We start from the raw sequence: 21,034 nt of genomic DNA on the forward strand, positions 1-21,034 counted from the left end.
AAATAGAATAGTGTACAGACAGTTATGCATCTTTTAAATAATTCTTGGGGATTACTAAGCATGTATAGACACCACTCATTTGTGTCTGAAGTTCATGGAATTTGTTGATCAAATACAATTAGCTACATTCACATCCCCACCAACAGATACCGATGCTATTTATCTGGGTTAAGTGATTGACAACTATTACTATAAGAAAATCTTTCTTTAGGACAAAATCATTTGCTTTTGTATTAAAAATTAGACAGTTTGCCATATGTGGCATATAAGAGGTAAAAATTTAACCAAGCATCATTTTCCTTCTTTTCATAAGAGAAGAAAGGGTCATAAGGAAGTTTTGTCCAGTAAACCTCTTTAGGGTAATGGAAAGAACCATAGAGATTTCACATCAGCTTCTGGACCACCTGTATTTATCACCTTTTAGGGTAAAACTGTAGAGGCCCACGGGTCTTCCTCACCTCCAAAGGTGCTTCCAAAATATTATGTGGAGATTGCCTGCATTTGGGTAGCTTTCCTATAAGTTTGCTTCATTACTTCCTTTTCAAAAACTGGAATTCACATACCATGTGCAATGGAACTTGAAGAGAATACTCAGTTAATGAGAACTCTCTATTTTCAACCATCCTGAATAATCAAGAATTTTTTTTTACTAGAATGTACTTAGAGAAACAGCACAGGCCCTTCAGAGAGAAAATTATGTGGATTAAATTTTATTCCCTCCTGGGGGGGGGAATGTTTCTTTAATGTAAGGTATTTCTCTCAGTGTCGCCATAAAGAATTAAGCATTTCAGCATGTGATCATTTTCCCTTTTCCTGTGGGGTCAATGATGAGAGACATAAGGAACTTTGGTCATGGGAAACATTGGCAAGTAGAAAGCAAATGTGGAAAATTCAGAATTGAAAGACCCACTGCTGGGTGCTGGTGGCTCACACCTGTAATGTAGCTACCCAGGAGTCAGAGACCTGAAGATCAAAGCTAAGCACCAGCAGAAAAGTCCATGAGATTTGGATCTCCAGTTAACCAGCCAAAAGTTGTGGCTCAAGTGGTAGAGCAGCACCCTTGCTTGAATGAAAAGTCAAGCAAGAGCAAGAGGTCTTGAGTTCAAGTCCCAGTTCCGGCGTATAAACAACAAGATAAATAGATCCTTCTTTTATTTTCAGTGCGTGACCATGACATCATGCTCATGATCGCCATTGTTTTATAGGTTCCTGATTCAGTGGTCTTCATCTTTGGTAGTTTTCATCCATTGTTCTTCTCCCTAGTTCCAACCACAAGGGATTGCTTGCATTGTATGTAGGCATCTTCAATGTGACAACTGTAAGACATGGTAGATGTTGGCCACCATGTATTGCTAAATGTATTCCAGTGCACAGATGAACCCCTTTTCCCTACCCCTAGGCCTTATACAGCTCCAAATACCAGTAGTTTTGAGGCTGAGAAACCCTACCATCCAGAGACAACATTTTATCACCTACAAAATACGAGTCAGCCCTTAAAATTTAGTGAACCAGACTTTACATGCAAGACCTCTGGCATAAGGGCCAGAAAAAGAATCTAGGATCTTATCTAGTAAAGATGAAAGAAGTTCTGTAAAATCTTTATGTCGTCTAGATTCTTCATATATGACTATCTCTGGGATTAATATTGTTAGAGGGCAGAGGCAATATATAGCATTAGGAAATAACTCTGTGGCCATACATATCACTTCCTTTCTTTCTTCCCTTCCCTCCACTCAAGTAAAAACTATAACTGTGGGTATGAAACCTCCGACCCTTCCACCATGTAGGGAGGGAACGTATTAGGGCTTGAACTCAGGTGCTGGACATTTTACTGAGCTTTTAGTGTTGTTGTTGTTGTTAGAGAATAAGGTTAGTGTTCTACCACTTGAGCCAAAGCACCACTTCTGGCTTGTTGGTGGTTAATTGAAAAAAAGAGTCTCATGGACTTTCCAGCTCCAGGCTGGCTTTGAATTGTGATCATCAGATCTCAACCTCCTGAGTAGCTAGAGTTACAGAGTTATAGATACGAGCCACCAGAGCCAGGTCCTCTCATTTAAACATGTGCTGTGACAAATACAGTTTAGCTCCCCACTATACAAGCACTTGGAATTTAAGAAACTCATTCCCTAGCACCACAGAATAATTGGAAACAATTGGTGTTGGGAGATTAAAGAAATGCAATAGGATAGGAAATGAGAGGCCATGGTTGACCATAATCACCACTGTGATTATGAAAATACAGGTTTAAAACTAATTAAAAAGTGTTAGTCAACCTTCCGTTCCCAAGTACGGAACGGAATCAGAATTTCTACCCAACCATCCTAGTCTGCACAGAGATGATATCTATAGAAGACATAATTATAAATGGAAGGGATGCTTCAAAGAATACTCCTGAAAGGGTTATTCAATCCTTTTCCCTTTTTGGGGGATTCATATCAATAAAGCTTAATAAGAACTAAGAGTGAAATTACTGCTAACTGTGAACTTAATAATGCCCTACTGGGAGTTCATTAATATCTCTACAGGTACACTGAAGCATTATCTTAATTGCACATGATACTTCTAAAAATTGCCTTTTACAACTTTCGTAGAAACTGCCCTCTGGAACAAGTGTGCATACACTTTGTATTGCCTTTCCAGGCTGTGCCGATTCTCCCCCAGACAACAGGCTTTTCACCTTTCCTAAAGGAAGATGATTTCCCAGATGACTGGCCCCGTCACACAAGCAGGCATGACTGCACAAAGAGGAACAGTATCTTATAAAGAGAACGAAGACAACACACATGAACATAAATTCATATCTTCCTTCTTTTTTCCCCCTGCAGGGAGGGCATAGATAGAACTGTTCGTTCCGTAACTTAAATAGAATACAAAAGAAGAAGAATTTGATGTGAAGAACAGACTGTAATACGTGTTGGTTAGAATTAGGTTTGTGTTGGAGCCTCAGTACCAATTTCAGTGGATTTCCATGACATTGGTGTTCATGCAGTGAGAGGCACATCTGAACAGTTATTTTAACAGATGCTGACAATGAGCTGCTACCTGGAGGGGCTATGTATCCCAGCCTAGGAATCATTCTGCCTTTTAGCAGCTGACAATGTGGTAATTGTGGGATACGATTATATGTGGTAGGATTGATGTCTCAACACTTTGAGCATGGAAGTACATCACCCATTGATGCGATATGGCTTTTGTGTATGCTAGACAGGACATAACTACCTTGCATTTGAATGTTTCCTTCTTTGACTTGTTCTTTTCTGGTTTGACTTGAGTGTGGCAATGTTAACATAAGGTAAATAAATGAAGTGGAATTGATGGTTCAGGAACCAAGCTCTACTTCTTTGACTTGTGACTGACAGCCTGGTTGCTAAGAAGATATTAGGGCAGGACCACCCTTGTAGAATGACAAATCCCAGAGGAAAATAGATAAGATGGAGTTGGATTGAATCTGAGGTGATATAGATGCTGCTTCTAAGAGAAGAAATAGAGCAAGAGGCTTCTTGTTTCCTTGGTCCCTTGGTCCATGGTCCTTTTCCCTTGGTCCCTTGACTTAGTACTTCTATCCAAATGCTGTCATTTCTTGTCTGGATCTGGATAAAGAGAAATAAATCCCAGGAAAAGCCTACCAAGGTGGGGGGTGGGGAGTTCCAAAAATATGCTTTTCCGGTGTGTAGTAACATCCATCCCAGACTTTTCCAGGCTATAGTAACTCCAAATAACTGAGTCACTCTATCCCTAGAAACATGAAAGCAAGGGCCAACAATGGACTCTTCAGTTCACCCCACTCATCATTTACTGGCTTGCTCATTCACTCAGCAAATGCTGATACTGTTGTGGGTCTATGCAGTAATTCAATCATTATAATCAATGTCCTTGTCCTCCATGAGGTGAAGTATTCTCTAGATACACAGAGACTCGAAACTATATAACTGTACAGATATTTGTTTTGTTAGACTCAGAAAGCTTTTGTGACCCAAGAAAACGTCCATATCCCAGAAAAAGTCATCAGTTGGCTCTGTATACAAAGTCACTGATTTCTATTCCAAAATTGGAGAATTCAGGAGAGGGTCTAGTGGTGAAATTAGGCTGGTGACTTGGTGTAATTTAACTTTTCTTTGTTCTTTAAGTCTTGCAAAAAAATTTGAGGATCCTTATTAGTTGTGTTGGTGGTAAGATGTAAATATTGATGTCTCAAAAGGATAGCTATATAAAGTTGTATATGATGTGATTTGTTTACATCTCAACATTTCACCTTGAGTCCTTTTTGGTACTTGGTTCACATGACAGTTTTACATATTATTTATTTATTTATTTTTGTTTGTCATAGGACTTGAACTCAGGGTCTGAGTGCTGTCTCGGAGCTTTTATGCTCAAGGCTAACTCTCTGCTACTTAGGAACACAGTGCCACTTCTCACAGTTCTCTTGGTTAAATAGAGATAAGCCTCTCATGGACTTTCTGCCTGGGCAGGCCTCAAACCATGATACTCAGATCTCAGCCTCCTGAGTAACTAGGATTACAGGTATGAGTCACGGGCTCCTGGCACACAAGACATTTTTAAACTGCTTAAATTATACAAAGCACTGATTTGAAAAAGTGAAGAGAAGGGCAAAAGCCCCAGAAATTTAAACATCTTCTCCCCTCTGTTACATAATGCATTGCAGACATACACAGCACTAGGAAGGATCGTCGCTACAGTGGTATTGGAACTATGTACACTCTCCAGGAGAAAGCAACAAGACACAGCTTTCTCAGGTTGTAAATCACCCTCTAAGGATCGATATAAAATAACAAATTAATTTAATTAGTCCTTAAATGTATTTAGTGTTATAGAAACAAATTTCAACCTGTAATGTGCGAGACAGTACTGAATAAAAGCTATATCCCCAGAGAAAAATCTTGATATTTTTCTGTAGAAGAGGAGGAGGGAGGCTAGGATGTAAGAAAATACATTATAGATATGAAAGTATAAATCATGCAGAGGTATTCACTCTGAATCTATAGATTATTGCATGTATCATCAACTCCTCCCAATGAATTCACGTATTGGCTCCTAAAACTGAAATTCTATACCCTTGTGCTCTCCTTGACATCTGTGAAGTTGTAAAGATCCTTTCACAGATCAGGCGTTAGCAGTGATTTGGAGATTAGAAGCTTCTTGACGCAGGCCTTGGCAATGATGTTTTTGGATGCCACATCAAAAGTCCTAACTACAAAAAACACAAATATATAAAGGTGGTGACAGAAAACTTAAAAAAAAAAACTTCTTCAATGCAAAGAAAGCACTTTACAAAGTAAATGAGACAACCTATGGATTAGGAGAAGGTATGCAAGCCACATATCTGACAGCAAGTTCATACTCTAGTAAGTATAAAGAATTCCCATGTCTATAAGACCAAGTCCTATGTTTCAAAATGGGGTGAGGGGAAGTGGCGCTGTGGCTCAAGTGGTAGAGCGCTAGCCTTGAGCTGAAGAGCTGAGGGACAGAGCTCAGGCCCAGAGTTCAAGGCCACGACCGACAAAAAAAAAAAAAAAAAAAGAATCTCAAAAAGGGGTGAGGAGCTGCGTAGGTATTTCTCCAAAGACATACTGTGACCAGCAGGTATAAAAGAGTGTCCAACATCACCAATTAGCAGAGAATGAAAATAGAAACCTCAAAAAAAAATTTCATCTCACACCTTCTGGCATTGCTATTATCCAAAAGACAAAAGAGAGCTAGTGATGATGGAGTAGTCAGAAGGTTCTTCCTAATTGGTGAAAATAAACTCTTAAAGTATGGATCTTTCTCATAAAAGAGGGTGGAAAGTTGTAAGACATAAAGTGTATAGGACACAATGAAGAACAAAAGGTGGTGAAGTATTCCAATTAAGGAAAGGAAAAAAAAAAGGTTCAGTGGTACATTGTGCAGAGACAAACATGAGGGAAAAGGCATTGTCAGTGTTCTGCTTTCTAGCCAACACGATGTTCTTATTAAAGGGAATTTGAGCCCACAGATTAGGAATAAGGCTTTAGAGATAGACGGGATCTGCCATGCACATATAACATTTTCAGGACTGAATACAGGAACATATACTGTACTTGCTAAGCAGGTATTCTATCACTGAAGCCAAGATTTCAACCCTTTTCCTCTCCCCTCCCCTCCTCTCCCCTCCCTTCCCCTCCCCTCCCCTCCTCTCCTCTCCCTTCCCCTCCTCTCCTCTCCTCTCCTTTCCTCTCCTCTCCTCTCCTCTCTCCTCTCCATCTCTCTCAAGTAGTTATATAAGGGTATTTCAATTTAACACTTCCATTTTGTGTCTTGATACAAGTTTACCCATGCTCATTATCCCCCACATACCTATCACTTCCCCAACTTTCAATTCTAGAAGGCCATTTCTAAATCTATAGAAATATACTGAGCTTTGGCTATAAGTTTTTAATCAACAAAACAAAATAAAAAATGATAAGCTTAGCTGTCTACATATTTTTCCAAGGTAAGAGGGTAAATTGGAGTTGATTTTTAAAAAGCAAGGGAATTTTCACATTATACCTGTGGTTTCTCTGGAATTCTTGATCATGTAATTAGTAAAGAAAGTTAAATACATTATTGTTGTTGTTGTTGTTATATGGTTTGGTCACCTGAAAATCCCAAGAAAATAAGCTTTCAACTATTGGAAATAATAACAGTTTTAACAAGAGTACAAGTCAAAATAGATATGCAAAACTAAAAATATTCCTATGAATCAGCAAGATAGATCACAAAACAATATTTTGTTCTCACATCTAGTATAAGAAAAATAATTATTATTTTGAAAGAAAATTAATAAGGAATGTAGAAAGCCTACATAGAGACAATTAACTTTTTACAAAGAAAAATATGAACGAGAAAAGAAATGAAAATCATTATTTTCCCATGAAGAAGATACAATGTTATGAGTGCATCAATGTTACCGAATTGATGTGCAATGCAATCCTCATCAAAATCTTAATGAAACTTGTGAATTTGAAAGAAGTTCTTGTAAAGTTTATATGGAATCTAATATTGTCTTTAAGTACTCTAAGCTTATAGTGGCTCAAATAGTAAAATGCTAGCCCATGACTTGAAAGACAGAAAAGTGGAAGAATAGAAAGCATACAGAAGGATGCTTAAGGATTGAGCACATCGCAAGGGGTGCCATTTCTGACAGTATGCTGTGATTAATTACTTAATGGGTGGTGCTGTGGTGATTAAGCTAACCATAAAAGAGAACCAAAAGTACCCTGTTATTTTACCTCACAGAACAACCTGGCTACTTTGCATGTGGAGAATGATGCCATTGAAGACACAGGATATTGCTTGATGTTTGAGCTGGGGGAGTCATCTGAACAATTCTTAGAAAGGATTCATGGATTATGAATTGGCTGTGAGGATTTTAACTTCTAGGAGACTGAACACTTGGAGGGGATTGACTTATTTAAGAACGATAGGTTTGGGGCAGGTGAAATGTCCATACTGCAGAATATTATTCTACAAGAGGAGTGTGGAGGGAGCTAAGAAAGAGAGGGGAGGAAGTGATGAGGGAGGGGAGGGGAGATGGGAGGGGAATGGAATTAAGATGCATTTTTTCATTCGGTAATAATATATATGTGAACTCCCAAATACACCAAGTTAATAAAGAGATATAAAAGGATGATTACTGAGATCCAGGCATTAAATCAATATGCTCTCTTATAGTTACATATGGATCTCTTCATAAATAACATGTATTGTCAATTTTCTAAGACAAAGGCTGAAGTCATTCCAAGGAATGACAATGTAGATGTTTTAAATCCTGCTGACACTCATCATTAACAAAATCACTCTGCGTGATAGACAAATTGATGTGTAGCAAAAAGAATAACAATACAGATGATGATGTGTTAGTGGCACGATTAAAGATTGAAAGTGTCTTGCGTTCTTCTTTTCAGAGACAGAAGTCTTTAGAGGGAATGCCTCTTTTATAAGAGATGAAATAGTTGCCTTTATCAAAAGATCAGTTCCTGACTTCCCATGAAGACTGGCAAGAGGGAAGGGGTTCAGAGGGAGAAGGTGGGAGAGAAGCGGAGAGAGAAGGTGTAGGTGACGGCTAATGATGACTTGTAGTCATTTGGGACCTGGGGGAGGAAAAGCCAAAGCTGCAACCACACTGCAAGCCAGGCGACAAGACGCTTACAGCCCTGGTGACTGGACAGACACACAGGCCTCAGAAGCCTCAGATCCTGTCACCTCTGCATAGCAGGCCAACATGGGAAAGGCCCTGTGTTACCCTCCTCATCTCCAGAGTCCTACATCCAGGTGCCAACTTGAGAAGGGGTCTACTGTGTGTGAGTGAGCTACTGTAGGGACAGAAGGAATGAGAGAGAGACAGACAGACAGAGACAGAGAGACAGAAAGAGAGACAGAGAGACACAGAGAGAGAGAGGAGGGTCAGCAAAGGGCCTGCTGAGATTAGGCGGCAGTGGGCAGTGGCTGAGGAGGTGGGGTGTTTGGAAGTCTGACTGTGATGGGGAATGAGCTCACTGCCTGTGGGCAGCAGAGACTGAAGGGGGCCAGCCTGTGCCCAGTGAGTTGTTTGCCTTCCAAAGCTGATTTTCGGCTGCTGTGTGTGGCTGGCTGGCATATGAGGTCAGGAACTAGCCTCCGCATGGCCAGTCCTCACATCCCCACCTTCCCTCTCCCCATAGCGAGGAGTCTACAAAGTCCTGAGAGCAGCAGGCAGAGCTCTGGGTGGCTGGGGTTCTCTTCCTCAAGTTCAAATCTCAGTGCTCTGTTTGCTTCCCTGAACCTCTTCGGCAGTCACATACAGTAGACTCCAGACACAGTTATAGTTCTGACTACAGGACCTAAAATTCATCTTTTCCCATTCCTCACCCTTCATTTTTGTGGTTGTTTTTGTTATGTGTTTTTTTTCCTATTATATTTTAAATTACTGTTATCACTTCTTTATATTTTTATTTTTTCTTTCCTTATTTTATCTAATTCTATGTTGATTTTTTTCCCTTTTCTCTTGAAATTGGGTGTTTTTGTCTCTTGCTCTGGTCCTCTTTACCAATTTTTTTTTCAACTTTAATCTTGCTTTTTCTTTTTTTTTTTTTGTCTCTTCTCTGGGTACTCCTGTCTTTTATTCTTTATTATTTTTAAGATCATTCATTTCAAGTTGTTCTTTTTAAAAATTTATTATTAAGTAGTTGTACAAAGAGGCTACAATCCCATAAATTAGATTCTGAGTACCATGAATCTTGATCAGTGTTACCCTTTCCATCACCCTCCCCCATTACACTATCATGAAATCTTAACTTCATCATTTACTATTTTTTACCATGTTTAATGATGGCATAGTAAGTGTCTTTAATTGATTTATATTATATTTCTACAGCTGGTATTATTTGGCATTCTCCCCTGCCCCTCCCCGTCCCTGTACTGAGCAACACTAGAGATTGAACTCTCAAGGCAAAACTGCCCACTAAAAGATATTGATAGGAATCTGGGAGAGACATGCATCCTGCTCTCACACAAATTACACAGAAACACAAGAAATTTGGAAAAACAAGATGACTCATAACTGTGGTAGCTGAATTTAAAGATAATGACATCGTTGAAATGCCAGACATAGAGTTCAAAGGGACAGGATTTTAAATGACCCATGACCACAAAGAAACTAAAGTAAGCTTATGACTGAAGTAAATAAGTTGAATCAAGATTGAATAAGACATTTAGCAAAGAAATGGGAGGGAAAGACCTAAATATAAGTCATGGAAATTAAAAATTCAATAAATATAGCATGCTCAACCAAAAGCATTTTTAATAGAATAAAGCAAATAGGAGATAGAAAATCCAGAACTGAAGACATGTTTGAGGACTTATTGCATTTAAATAGCAATTTCTTTTAAAAAAGAATCAAAATCACAATATCTAAGATCTCTGGGACAGAAGAGACTAAATATGAATCTATAGTGTAGAAGAGATAACTAAGATACAAACTAAAATCATATGAAATCCATTTCCAGAAACGCTATTGTAAAAGTTTCTAATCTAAGGGTAGAAATAGAATGATTTAAGAGATATGGCCTATACACACATTGGAGGTGTTATTTTTTTCAGCCATAAAAAGGAAAAAAAAATACCTTATTTGCAGAAAAGCAGATGGGAGTAGATATCATCATGTTAATTAAAGTAACCCAGGACCAGAAAGAAAAAAAATTCATGTTTTGTTTAATTTTATGTTGACTCTAGATTGTAAAACGACAAGTAGAAGGGAACCTATTCAAGAGGAGAAAGGGGAAGGAGAAAACATATACATATATGAAAAATGTCAATTGTATGCATTGCTGTACAGTTTAAACAAGCATAAGATTGCAGTTAATTTACCAGAAACAAACAAAAAACTTCTCTGACTATATCTATGTAGACTGAGAATAACAAGTAACTCAGAAGCATCATAGTAAAATAAATATGCAGCATCCTATTTCGTAGGCTACATCAATTTCCCTAGTCCTTCATCTCCATTACCACAAATGATATCCATATAAACCCCCTATTTCCATTCCAGAGATGAAATCCATTTACTGTTTCATTCTTCATCTTGTCATCATTATCTGTAAAATATGGAAACTAATAGTACTGGATAGAGAACACACACATATGTGATTCTAAGCCAGTAGATATTTCTTATTTACCATGGGAGGAATGGATCACATACAATCATTTTCCCAGAGACTGTGGTAAAGAAGAAGAACATCTTATTTCACCAGGATATTTATTAGTGACATTTGGGGCACAGTTAAGGAAATGCATTTGTATTGAGACTTTCCACGATTCTGATGTTTTACAGCTACTTCGTAAGTGGGAATTCTAGTAGAAGGCTGGTTGCATGTTTATGAAGGCTCTTTGAGAACTGGAGAAGCATCTAGACCTAGAACACATTTGTGTGCCAGCATGAAGCTTTTACATTTCCACAAGTGCAAATTGATGGAAATGTATTGACATGTTCGCCCTTCTTTCTGCTTTATTTCTTGTGAGGAAAAGCCTTTTTGCCCTCTCTCCTTCCCTCCCTCAGTTTTTCTGACCGGAACCTTGATTCATTGGATGTTTTCTTTACTTCATACTTATAACCTCCAAACTCTCAGCCGCACACAGTAACTCATTCTGGTGATGTGTGTAGGTAGGTTTTTTTTTTTTGCTCAAGGGTTAAAAGTGTTTGAATAGCAGCCTAGGGACGAGGAGCAAAGTAGCATTCAATGCTGTGGGCAGAGTTGGGCCTAGACTCCAAATTCTGCCTGCCTTTCTGTTTTATGCTTATGACTAGAATATTTTTGAAACCACTTAGTAATTGTTAAGTTAAGAATTCAAATGCTTGCTCAAGGAGCTTTCAGGTTTTCTTTCCCTTTTTAAAATATTTATGGTAAACGTGATACACAGTCAGGCATTGAGTGTATTTCTTTTTGAACAGTGTCACCCCTTCCCTTGTTTTCTCCCAGTTTTCCCCTCCCAACCCTTCCCCCCAAGGTGTATAGTTCATTTCCAACGAATTAGTTTACCCTTTGTCCTACTATTTGAGTCTTTTTATTTTATTTTATAGCTTCATGACCTGAGGCAAAAATCATATTCTGCTTCTCCTTGTTTGTTTCTTTTTTTAAACAAACTAATAAAACAGATTGATGAAAGTGAGCTCTGTGACTTGTGGGTGGAGGTGGGAGGGGGGCCATGGGCAGGAATGAGGGACCAGATAACACTATGCTATTACCTGGTATAGGGAAAGGCAGCCCCGCTGTATATCACCGCTAAAACAACATTAAATTAGAAAAAAATAGAGCCTCGTCTACTGTAGTCTAATATAGGGTACTTGCTGGTGATTAGATGAGAGGCTACATATAAGATATGTAGAGTAGGACTTGTATGGTGAAGAATTCAATAAATAGTATACAATGTTTCTAAAGCAATAATATTTGGGATACATAAAACTACTGTGTTTTTTTTTAAATCTTGGCCAAGGAGAATGTGAAAACATATTGCAAGGTATTTTTTTGTAGCTCTATATCTATAATTTGACTTCATTAAAATCAGTGGGTCGAAACCGCTTGGCTAGCTGAATTTTGCCTGGTCTCAAAAATAAGTACGACACAGAGGAAGGGAAGCCTTCTTTATGGAAGTGTGAAGCGCCCCTAGACACCATATTTTCTTACAGTGGTCACTCAGTATAAAATGGCTTATGATATTTGTGAGTATTCAGAATCTGTGCCAACGGAGGCAGTCTCTGGACACACGGTGGTCAGATGGTATTTGTAGACACACAGTGAAAACATGGTGTGGTGTACAGTATTGGGTAGGGTGTAGAGGTCACCAGCCAACCATGGCCTGGATTCTGCCATTGCTAACTTCATCCCTCACTTCCTAAGGGGAGAAGGTGAAAGGGCAAGACGGAGGCAGCGCTTTTGTGTTATGGGGAAGAAGGGATGGTGGTTAACTTGGCAGAACGTACAAAACCCGCCTTGGACGCTCCAGCTTGGAATCTCAGGTGACTGAGTCTGCACCCTCGCAGTGGGGTGATCTCACGTGATGCTTTTCTTGTCTTTGCAGATTCCCCAGATTAGTTACGCGTCCACAGCCCCCGAGCTCAGCGACGACCGGCGCTACGATTTCTTCTCCCGTGTGGTCCCACCGGATTCCTTCCAAGCCCAGGCCATGGTAGACATCGTCAAGGCTCTGGGCTGGAACTATGTGTCCACGCTCGCGTCTGAGGGAAGTTATGGAGAGAAAGGTGTGGAATCCTTCACGCAGATTTCCAAAGAGGCAGGTAGGAAGAGATTTCAATCCTCCAGTTGACCTCTGCTCTCCAGATAACCTGTGCCCTGTGCAGACGGTGGAGAAAAGGCTGGGGTTCCCCTCCCTGCCCCGCTCCCGCCTTCCCTGCTTCCTGTGAAGTCTGTATACAGCCTTTGTCTGAAATGTATGCTGGTTTGGGACAGATTTTCCAAGGCCCGACACTAAAGTCAGTAACGACCTCTTAGAAGGATGAAGGACAAAAAGAAAACAAGAAGCACTAAAATTAATACCTTACATATACCTCATAATTATTGGAGGAGCTTCCAGTCTGCCTCTGTTAACCAGTCGGGGTTAATGGGGTTAATGCTGGCTGCCTCTCTCCAAAATGAGAGGCTGATGAGAATTCCCTGACCCCCGCCCCCCCAGACCGTTCTGACTTCCAGAGGGGTTACAACAATGCCTGGGAAGACTTGGCCAAAACAGCATACATCATCCAGGGAGCAGAATGCATTTCTAACAGATAGGCGTTCACACTTCCAGAGGATTCTTTTACGTTTGTTTATTCGGCCCTAGCAGATTTTTGAAAAATGAGATAAAATTCTCCAGTTTAGGGATCTTTACGATAAATATTAGGGCTTTCCTTATATCACACACACACACACACACACACACACACACAACACACACACACACACAGAGAGAGAGAGAGAGAGAGAGAGAGAGAGAGAGAGAGAGAGTTTCTCATATGATTCTTATGCTAAAATAAGGCCTCAATTTTATTGGCAAGGATTTTAGAATTTTATCCGTCAATAGTGTTATTGTATTGACTGGCCCAATGGACTGATCTTATAAACAGAGAAGCAGCCGTCCATTGCGTGTGGAATGGTGTCGTGAATGTTGAAGTGAGGGCTTTGAGCATCTGAGTCTCAGACTACAGGTGTATGTTCAGATGTTCCATGTTTCTGCAAATGGCTCACAGACCTGCACCTGGCTCCTGAAAGGTGGAAGCGAGGCTTGTTTGAAAACTCATAGCTTTTAACCCAGTACATGATTAACAGCTATGACTGCAAATGTCAGTGATGGCTGGATCATTCCTCTGTCTTCTCTCTCTCTGACTGAAGTGCTCTTAGCAATATTCTTACAACGTGGATCATTGTAATCCTACTAAAATGTCTAGATTCAAGCACACATACGCGCACTTCCTTCCTGTGTTGTGCTGGCTTGGCTTGTGCTCCTAGAGTATTCCCTAAGCTATCTTATCACATTTTCATGCAATTTCTTCCCTAGTTTTTTCTTTCCTCATCCTCAGAACTGTAGGATAAGACCATTCCTGTATTGTTCACCACAGTATCTACAGATGCCAAGTTCCTAAGGAGGGGGAAATGCCTAGTATAATTTAGTTAGAAACTTTCCGATTACAGGGGAGGAAAACATATCTTAACTCTGGCCTTGTGGCATGCTTTGATTTATAGGATTCATTAACAATTGGCTTCATGAGTCCCCACAGAGATAGCTAATCATTTTGGAGGGTGTTTTATTTCTTCCTTTTTTTCTCTGAATTCTACTTTGATCAAAATAAGGCTGGAGGCTGACAGAGAGAAATATCTAAAATATTAGGATGGAAAGATGGCAAAAGATCTAGAGGGAAAAGATGGGTAACATACTGAGATAAAGTTCAAAAATAAAGATCACATAACATCTCGCATTATGTAATTGCTGTCAGGGGATAGGGACTAATACTGATTTTCCTATTGGATAAAAGAAGAACACTGAGTGCTCTGGTACATCATTTATAGTATCTGTGAGATTAAGACCATGTTAGTCTTTCAGACGAGGATAGCTTTCCCTTTCTTAGGATTAAGACAGATGTTTACTGTGGGCCTTTATAAAACTATGCTCTATGAACAGGTCAGAAGCAAGGATTGTTAGGTTGTTTTTTCAGCTCTTGTCATTTGGTGGAAATGTAAGAAACAATATCAGAATTTGTTCCATAATGACTTTACAAAGAAGTGCAGTCTTTGTAAGATGCTTAGAGCACCCTCGATATTCATTCAACCCAATCATATGTTTACATGCCAAGCTCAATATTGAAGATTGTGTCATTGACAATTTGAATGAAATCCTTCAACTTTAGAATGTTTCCCTTTGGAGATAGGATAGCTTAAAAGTCAGCTAGTGCTTCTTAATGTGAGAAAACAGAGAGTTTTCAGGAAATGTCTTGAAAATAAGGTTTTTGAAAAATAGTTGAAAACATTTTTTTCTAAGTCTCATAGTACTCAGGAAAAAAATAAAATGTATTCCAACTGTACCATAAACATAAATAACTTAAACTCACATGTGTTTTTAATGGGGTCCTTTCTTCAATTTAAATTTAAAAAAAAGGTGAATCTGGGTACTGGTGGCTCACATCTGTAATCCTAGCTACTCAGGTGGCAGAGATCTGAGGATCATGGTTCAAAGCCAGCCCAAGCATGAAAGTCCATGAGACTCTGATCTCCAATTAACCACTAGAAATCTGGAAGTGGAACTGTGGCACAGAGTGGTAGAGTGCTAGTTTTGAGCAGAAAGAGCTCAAGGACAGTGCCCAGGCCCTGAGTTCAAGCCCCAGGACTGGGGGGAAAAAAGTGAGAAGGCTAGAAAAAGTGAGAGGGGAGAAAATGAGAAGAAATTACAACTTAAGTGGTTTGCGGAAGTCTCCCTTTGTGACTGAGCAAAAGCAGGAAAACAAATCAGTTTCCTTTCTCTTAACATGAGCCTCTTGCTGTTCCAAAAGTGATGTAGGTATTTAGATATACAGATTCATATCCTAGCGTCTCCTAAAACAATCCATCTCCTTCCTGTGATGTCCAATCAATCAAACAGTAACAAAACCGAGATCTGAAAAATAAGAGAAAGTCTTTCTCTCTTGGAGCTTCTGGGAAAGTACTCATGCTTAGGGAATTTTAGGAAAACTTCTAGGATAATAGCAAAGATTTATTGTTCTCCTCATCTGACTAACCATAGAATCTGACTTTAAGAGGGACAAAAATTCTGTGTGTGTGTGTGTATGCATGTGTGTGTGTGTGTGTGTGTGTGCAAAGTAAAATGACAGAGAAATGAGCAAGCTAGCAGTTATGATGTCAGAAAGACTTGGATTTGAATAATGGAGTCCATTACTTTTGTACTGTAAACATCTTGACACATGATTTAACTTTTCATGCCTCAGCTTTCTCAGAGAGAATGAGATTCATGATACCTGTTTCATCACGTTAGTAAAATAAATGAGATGATGCATGAGGAAACGCGTAATACTCAACAATACCTGATTGTTAGCCCAACACGTTGGTTCCCCATCAACAAGGCAAGTTATTGCTGGAGCTTGAATAGCTCAGAAATAACCTGAATGATGGATGATATCGGCCTTTGATTGTAATTACAAGAAGTGACTTATTTTTATTTGTCTTCAGCCTTCCTTAGCACAGTTAGGGAAGTTTCCTTAAGAGACAGAAGAACTGGACATTTTGGCTTGGAGGGTAAAGTTCCAGAGGAACAGGAGTATAGCTAATCTTCAAAAGGAGACGCAGAGGCTCAACTATAAACAATCACTGGACGGAGAACTGCTTGGTCATTTCTGTTAGGAGGGGAAAGCTCTGTTGCTCATAATTACTGTGGAAGTAATTATGCTTTTGTACTGATATCACTAGTAACCAATAACTATCAGAGGGAGAAGGTTTATTCTTCTGTCTTTACTGAGGGTGAATTGAATCTTCCAAATCAATCTTTTCAGTCTTTGCAAAAAACAAAAAAAGTTCACTGGATGAAGCTGAGAGCAGGTAGCTCATGCCTCTAACCCTTGCTGAGTTTTGAGGATCACATTTCGAAGCTAACCCAAGCAGAAAAGTCCCTGTGAGATGCTTATCTCCAAATAACCACTCAAAAACTAGGAGTGGTGTTGTGTCTCAAGTGATAGAGTGCTAGCCTTGAGCACAAAGAGACTCAGGGACAGTGGCCAGGCCCTGAGTTCAAGCCCCAGGACTGGCAAAATAAAGAAAGTTCACTGGATGAGATGCCCAGTTGTGAATTGCACAAGTAAAAGTTTCAGTGGGAAAAAAAAATGCAATGAAGAAACACCAACGATAATGTATCTGAGTGGGCAGTAGCAAATAGAACAAGTGGTAAGGACTGCCAGATCTTTTTTATTTCACTTTTTTAATTGTAAAGATACTGTGCAGAGGGGTTACAGTTACATGAGTAAGGTAATATGTACATTTCCTATGGAGCATTGTTACCCCCTCCTTTGTTTGTCCTCTACCATCCCTTCCCTCCTTACCTCCCCAGCTCCTCCCTCCCCCTCCCAAAGTTGTAAAGTTTGTTTTCAACATAGTGCCTTGTACAGCTCAACCAGATCTTGATGAGCTAAAAGCCTTCCAGTCGTGGAATTACTTGAACATCTACTAACGTGGAACTCTAGGGGCTCTTCACCTGAGCTCAGAGGTCAGGATGTCATCAAGGAAAGGGAATTAGTTGAGATGACATTAGTTAATATTTGGGTTGTGAGAAAATAGGTCACTGTGATTTTTTTTCTTAGACTTTCTAAGGCTTTTCACTACAGGAAACATTATTTCCTAATCTAATTTCAGTGCTCCAAACGAAAGCCTGGTATTTATAGTGTACAACATCCTATTTTTCAAAAATGGTTTTTGCCCCAAACATCCCACAGTCCCAACCCACTGACAAATAAAATACAAGGATGTTTAAATTATACCTTCACAGAAAAATCCATTATTTGCTTGTTTGTTTTGAAAGAAGTTACAAAATGGCCGCTGTGATTAATCCAGTGGAAAGTGCCCAAAATATTACATGAATAATTACATTAATATGACATTAATAATTGGTCTCTTGCAATCTATCTCTTTAGTGATTTCAGCGCCTTGGTAAATGATTCTTGTGTTTTCATGGGAATGGAGCCTCTTTGGGGTGTACCCAAAGGGATCTGTTTTCCTTGAATTTGGCAAACGGATCCCTGCTGTTCAATCTTTCAAGAGATGAGCGGAAGTTCTCCAAAGCTGCAGGAGCCCTCAGCAAAACGCAGGTCCACACACTGTAACAATAACCCTCCTAAATAGCTACTGTGTGGACTGACTTTGGAAGACATCTAAGTGGCAGAGCTCCTGATCTTCCTATTCTCCTTATTATTGTTTAATGGAAAATTTGAATGCCAATCAATCAATGCCAATAATCACAGAGGTGCAGCTGTGATGTGGTGGTGTGGGTGAATTCCTCCAGGGCCAGGGCGGGTAGAGAAAGGTGTTGAAGTTGGCTTCTTTAGCAAGGAAAGGAAAGGAAAGGAAGCAAAACTCTCACATCCAGGATGAGTCCCCCCAAAAAACCCACACAGGGTTTTTTGTTTGTTTGTGTATGTGTGTTTTACAGGCTGATCCTGTAAAAACTAGGAGCATACTTTAATCTTTCTCACCAGCCGGAAAATTGTTTAGGTGTTGTCCAGACCCTGAGACTACAACTGGCTGTGAACTTGTGTCACTGTATAAGTGACACCTACATTATGCCAGGGCTGTCTACCTTGGTTATCTACTGCTGTCTTTTTCCTGACTCCGTTGGATGGTATTGTTATTCCATTGAAATAGTATCCCTAACTGTGGAACAAGCTCCTGTTTAGTCAGGTAGGTGTATGGCAAATACCATTGTACAGGCTGATCGATAGCTTCAGCTGATTTATAGCTCGTCTATGTTCTTTTGAGAAACTTGTGTATGGGTTTTAGTGTAGACATTTACATAGGAGAAATATTAAGCGAAGTCATCCACATAATCATAAAGGTCTTATTTCAGGATAAAATTCAAAGTATTTATTAGAAAGGCTGAACAATTTTTTAAAATGGTTATTAAAACATGTTCGTGCCGGGCTACTCAGGAGGCTGAGATCTGAGGATCACTATGCAAAGCCAGCCCTGGCAGGAAAGTCTGTGAGACTCTTTATCTCTACTAAACCACTAAAAAACCAGAAGTGGCACTGTGGGTGAGGTGGTAGAGTGCTCGCCTTGAGCTGAAGAGTGCAGAGATAGCACCCAAGCCGAGTCAAGCCCCGTGACCAAAAAAAAAAAAAAAAAAAAGTTCATGTAGTCAAATTTTATTTTCCTTAAGGTGTCAGCGATGCTTCTGGATTTTAACCAAACTTAGAAAATCAGGACCTATGTGTGGCTCAGTGATCAAGCACTAGCTGAACATGTAGGATTCCACCTCCAGCATCAATACAACCCCAACAACAATCACAGACACATACCCACACGCAGGTATATTCCTTATCAAAGATGATGATAAATTCTGTACGGAAAGGCATTGTCAGAATTATGACAACAGAAATTACAATGTGTGGCCACTAATTACATGTAACTATATGCTTTTCAAGCCTTCATGCTGCTAAGTACTGAAAATTTTTATGCTTCTGATCTTTTTTTGTCGGTTGTAGGGCCTGAACTCTGGGCCTGGGCGCTGTCCCTCAGCATTTTAGCTCAAGGCTAGCTCTCTACTACTTTGAAGCACAGCACCACTTCTGGTTTTCTGGTGGTTTAGTAGAGATAAGAGTCTCACAGGCTGGCTTTGAACCATGATTCTCAGATCTCAGCCTCCTGAGTAGCTAGGATTACAAGCGTGAGCCACTGGCCCCTGGCCTGATCATTACTTTTAAGCAAAAAATACAACAGTAATGCTTAGTTTCATGTTAGGATCATGAGTGATGGAGTTAGTTTATGTTCCTTCCTCCACCCTTTGCAATAACTAAAGACCATTTTGTCCCTAGTCTGTCCTCATGGGTGCTTTGTTGGACATTTAGCCGTGAGTAATTACATCATGAATTATAATGTGGAAGGGCAAATGGTAGACTCACAGACTGAATATTGCTCTAGGCTTGCCTCAATATATTAGGGTCCCACTGTACTTTTAAAGAAGAGAATACTAGACACCTTAAGTGATCTAGATAACTAGATCTAACTTGGAAGAGAAAGAAGTAGATCAAGAGCATTTGGTAATGAAAAAAAAATTAATCAAGTTACTGCTCTCTTAAGAGACTTAGACTGAATCAGATTCAATATATTTCACTCTTGATCTTTATGTTTTTAAAAAAATCATTATAAGGCACAGAACTAATGAATATATTCCCTCAGGATCAGGAAAGGAGAGTGTGTAACCATGCATAAAATCTTGGTGGTAAACATATTTGCAAGTTTTCTTGTGCTGTGTTCTGTGGTGCTTCCTTAACGTAGATGAGCAAAATGGTTTCCACGTCTTCCCACAGTATGGGGTTTATCCTCTCTGAAATAAATTCATTGTCTGAGATGACCACATTGGTTTTAGAGTAATGACTTGGGAATGCAACCAGATGGATAACAAAAGACACTTCTACTGAGCTGCCTGACGCCCAGTTCGGCTAGCTCTTGGCTATTTGTTCCTTGGCTAGGGTCCATCTCCTTTATATAGAGAACTCATTCCAGTATCTACTGTGTGAAAACAGAAAAGAAAATGCATGGACAGTTCAGTGTGTATACAAAGACTGCTTCTACCTCCAAGGCAAGCGTACTTAGTTTATATCATGATATCATCTTAGGTCCCAGAGAACAATATATACCATACATCGTTAAGATGGTATGTCTAGTTGTAGGGAAGTTTTTTGTTTTTGTTTTTTTTAATGTACTTGGCTTTGTTATTGTTGTTGTTGCTGTGTGTGTGTGTGTGTATGTATTCAATCTGTAGAGTGTATTTATATCACCTGCCCACAAACCTTTTGAGAATTACCAGAAATAAAAAGTGTAAGCAACTGCAACCATCTTTGGGAGCTGAAGCAAAGACCAAAGAGGAATTGTTTAGGAAAGTTTTGAGGCAACTCAACGAATTAGCAGAAAGGCTACAGAGACTCAAGCTTGGAAGGTAGCAAAGGAAGCTGATCCAGGCAGCTGAAGAGGAAGAGGAAGACCTGTGTCTTGGGGCACTTTGGCCTGGATGAGCCAGCTCCTCCTCCCTTTGGTCCTTCCCTTCTCTGCTCCAGATTCTGGTGAGAAAAACCCAAGCCCTCTTGGTGTCTGCCACTGATCATGTCCTAATTACCCACAGAGATGTGAGACCGTTGATGACGGTCCACAAGGGTTTTTGTGGGGGGGGATTATTGTTGTTGTTATTGTTGTAGACAATCTAAGGCAAGTATTAAATTTTGTTTGTTTGTGTGTGAGAGGTAGGAACTATTGTCTGAACTTGGACATTCTCCCTCTTGAGGAACACCCCCAACCATTTT

At 39.7% G+C, this 21,034-nt stretch overlaps 1 protein-coding gene across 6 annotated transcripts in view; it reads left to right on the plus strand.

The window, feature by feature from the left end:
- Positions 1–21,034, plus strand: part of Grm7 (glutamate metabotropic receptor 7) — a 597,974-nt gene that overhangs the window by 183,887 nt on the left and 393,053 nt on the right. For all 6 annotated transcript variants that reach the window (XR_011371182.1, XR_011371183.1, XR_011371184.1 and 3 more), the window contains exon 2: positions 12,571–12,787. Coding sequence is in view for 3 of the 6 variants with exons in the window: in XM_070019004.1 (XP_069875105.1) it covers positions 12,571–12,787 (217 nt within the window). In the remaining 3 variants the exon portion in view is untranslated. The remainder of the gene's footprint in view (positions 1–12,570; positions 12,788–21,034) is intronic.

This window comes from Dipodomys merriami, unplaced genomic scaffold (genome assembly GCF_024711535.1).
Source record: "Dipodomys merriami isolate MVZ:Mamm:240054 unplaced genomic scaffold, mDipMer1.0.p SCAF_13, whole genome shotgun sequence".
NCBI classification, from domain to species: domain Eukaryota; kingdom Metazoa; phylum Chordata; class Mammalia; order Rodentia; family Heteromyidae; genus Dipodomys; species Dipodomys merriami.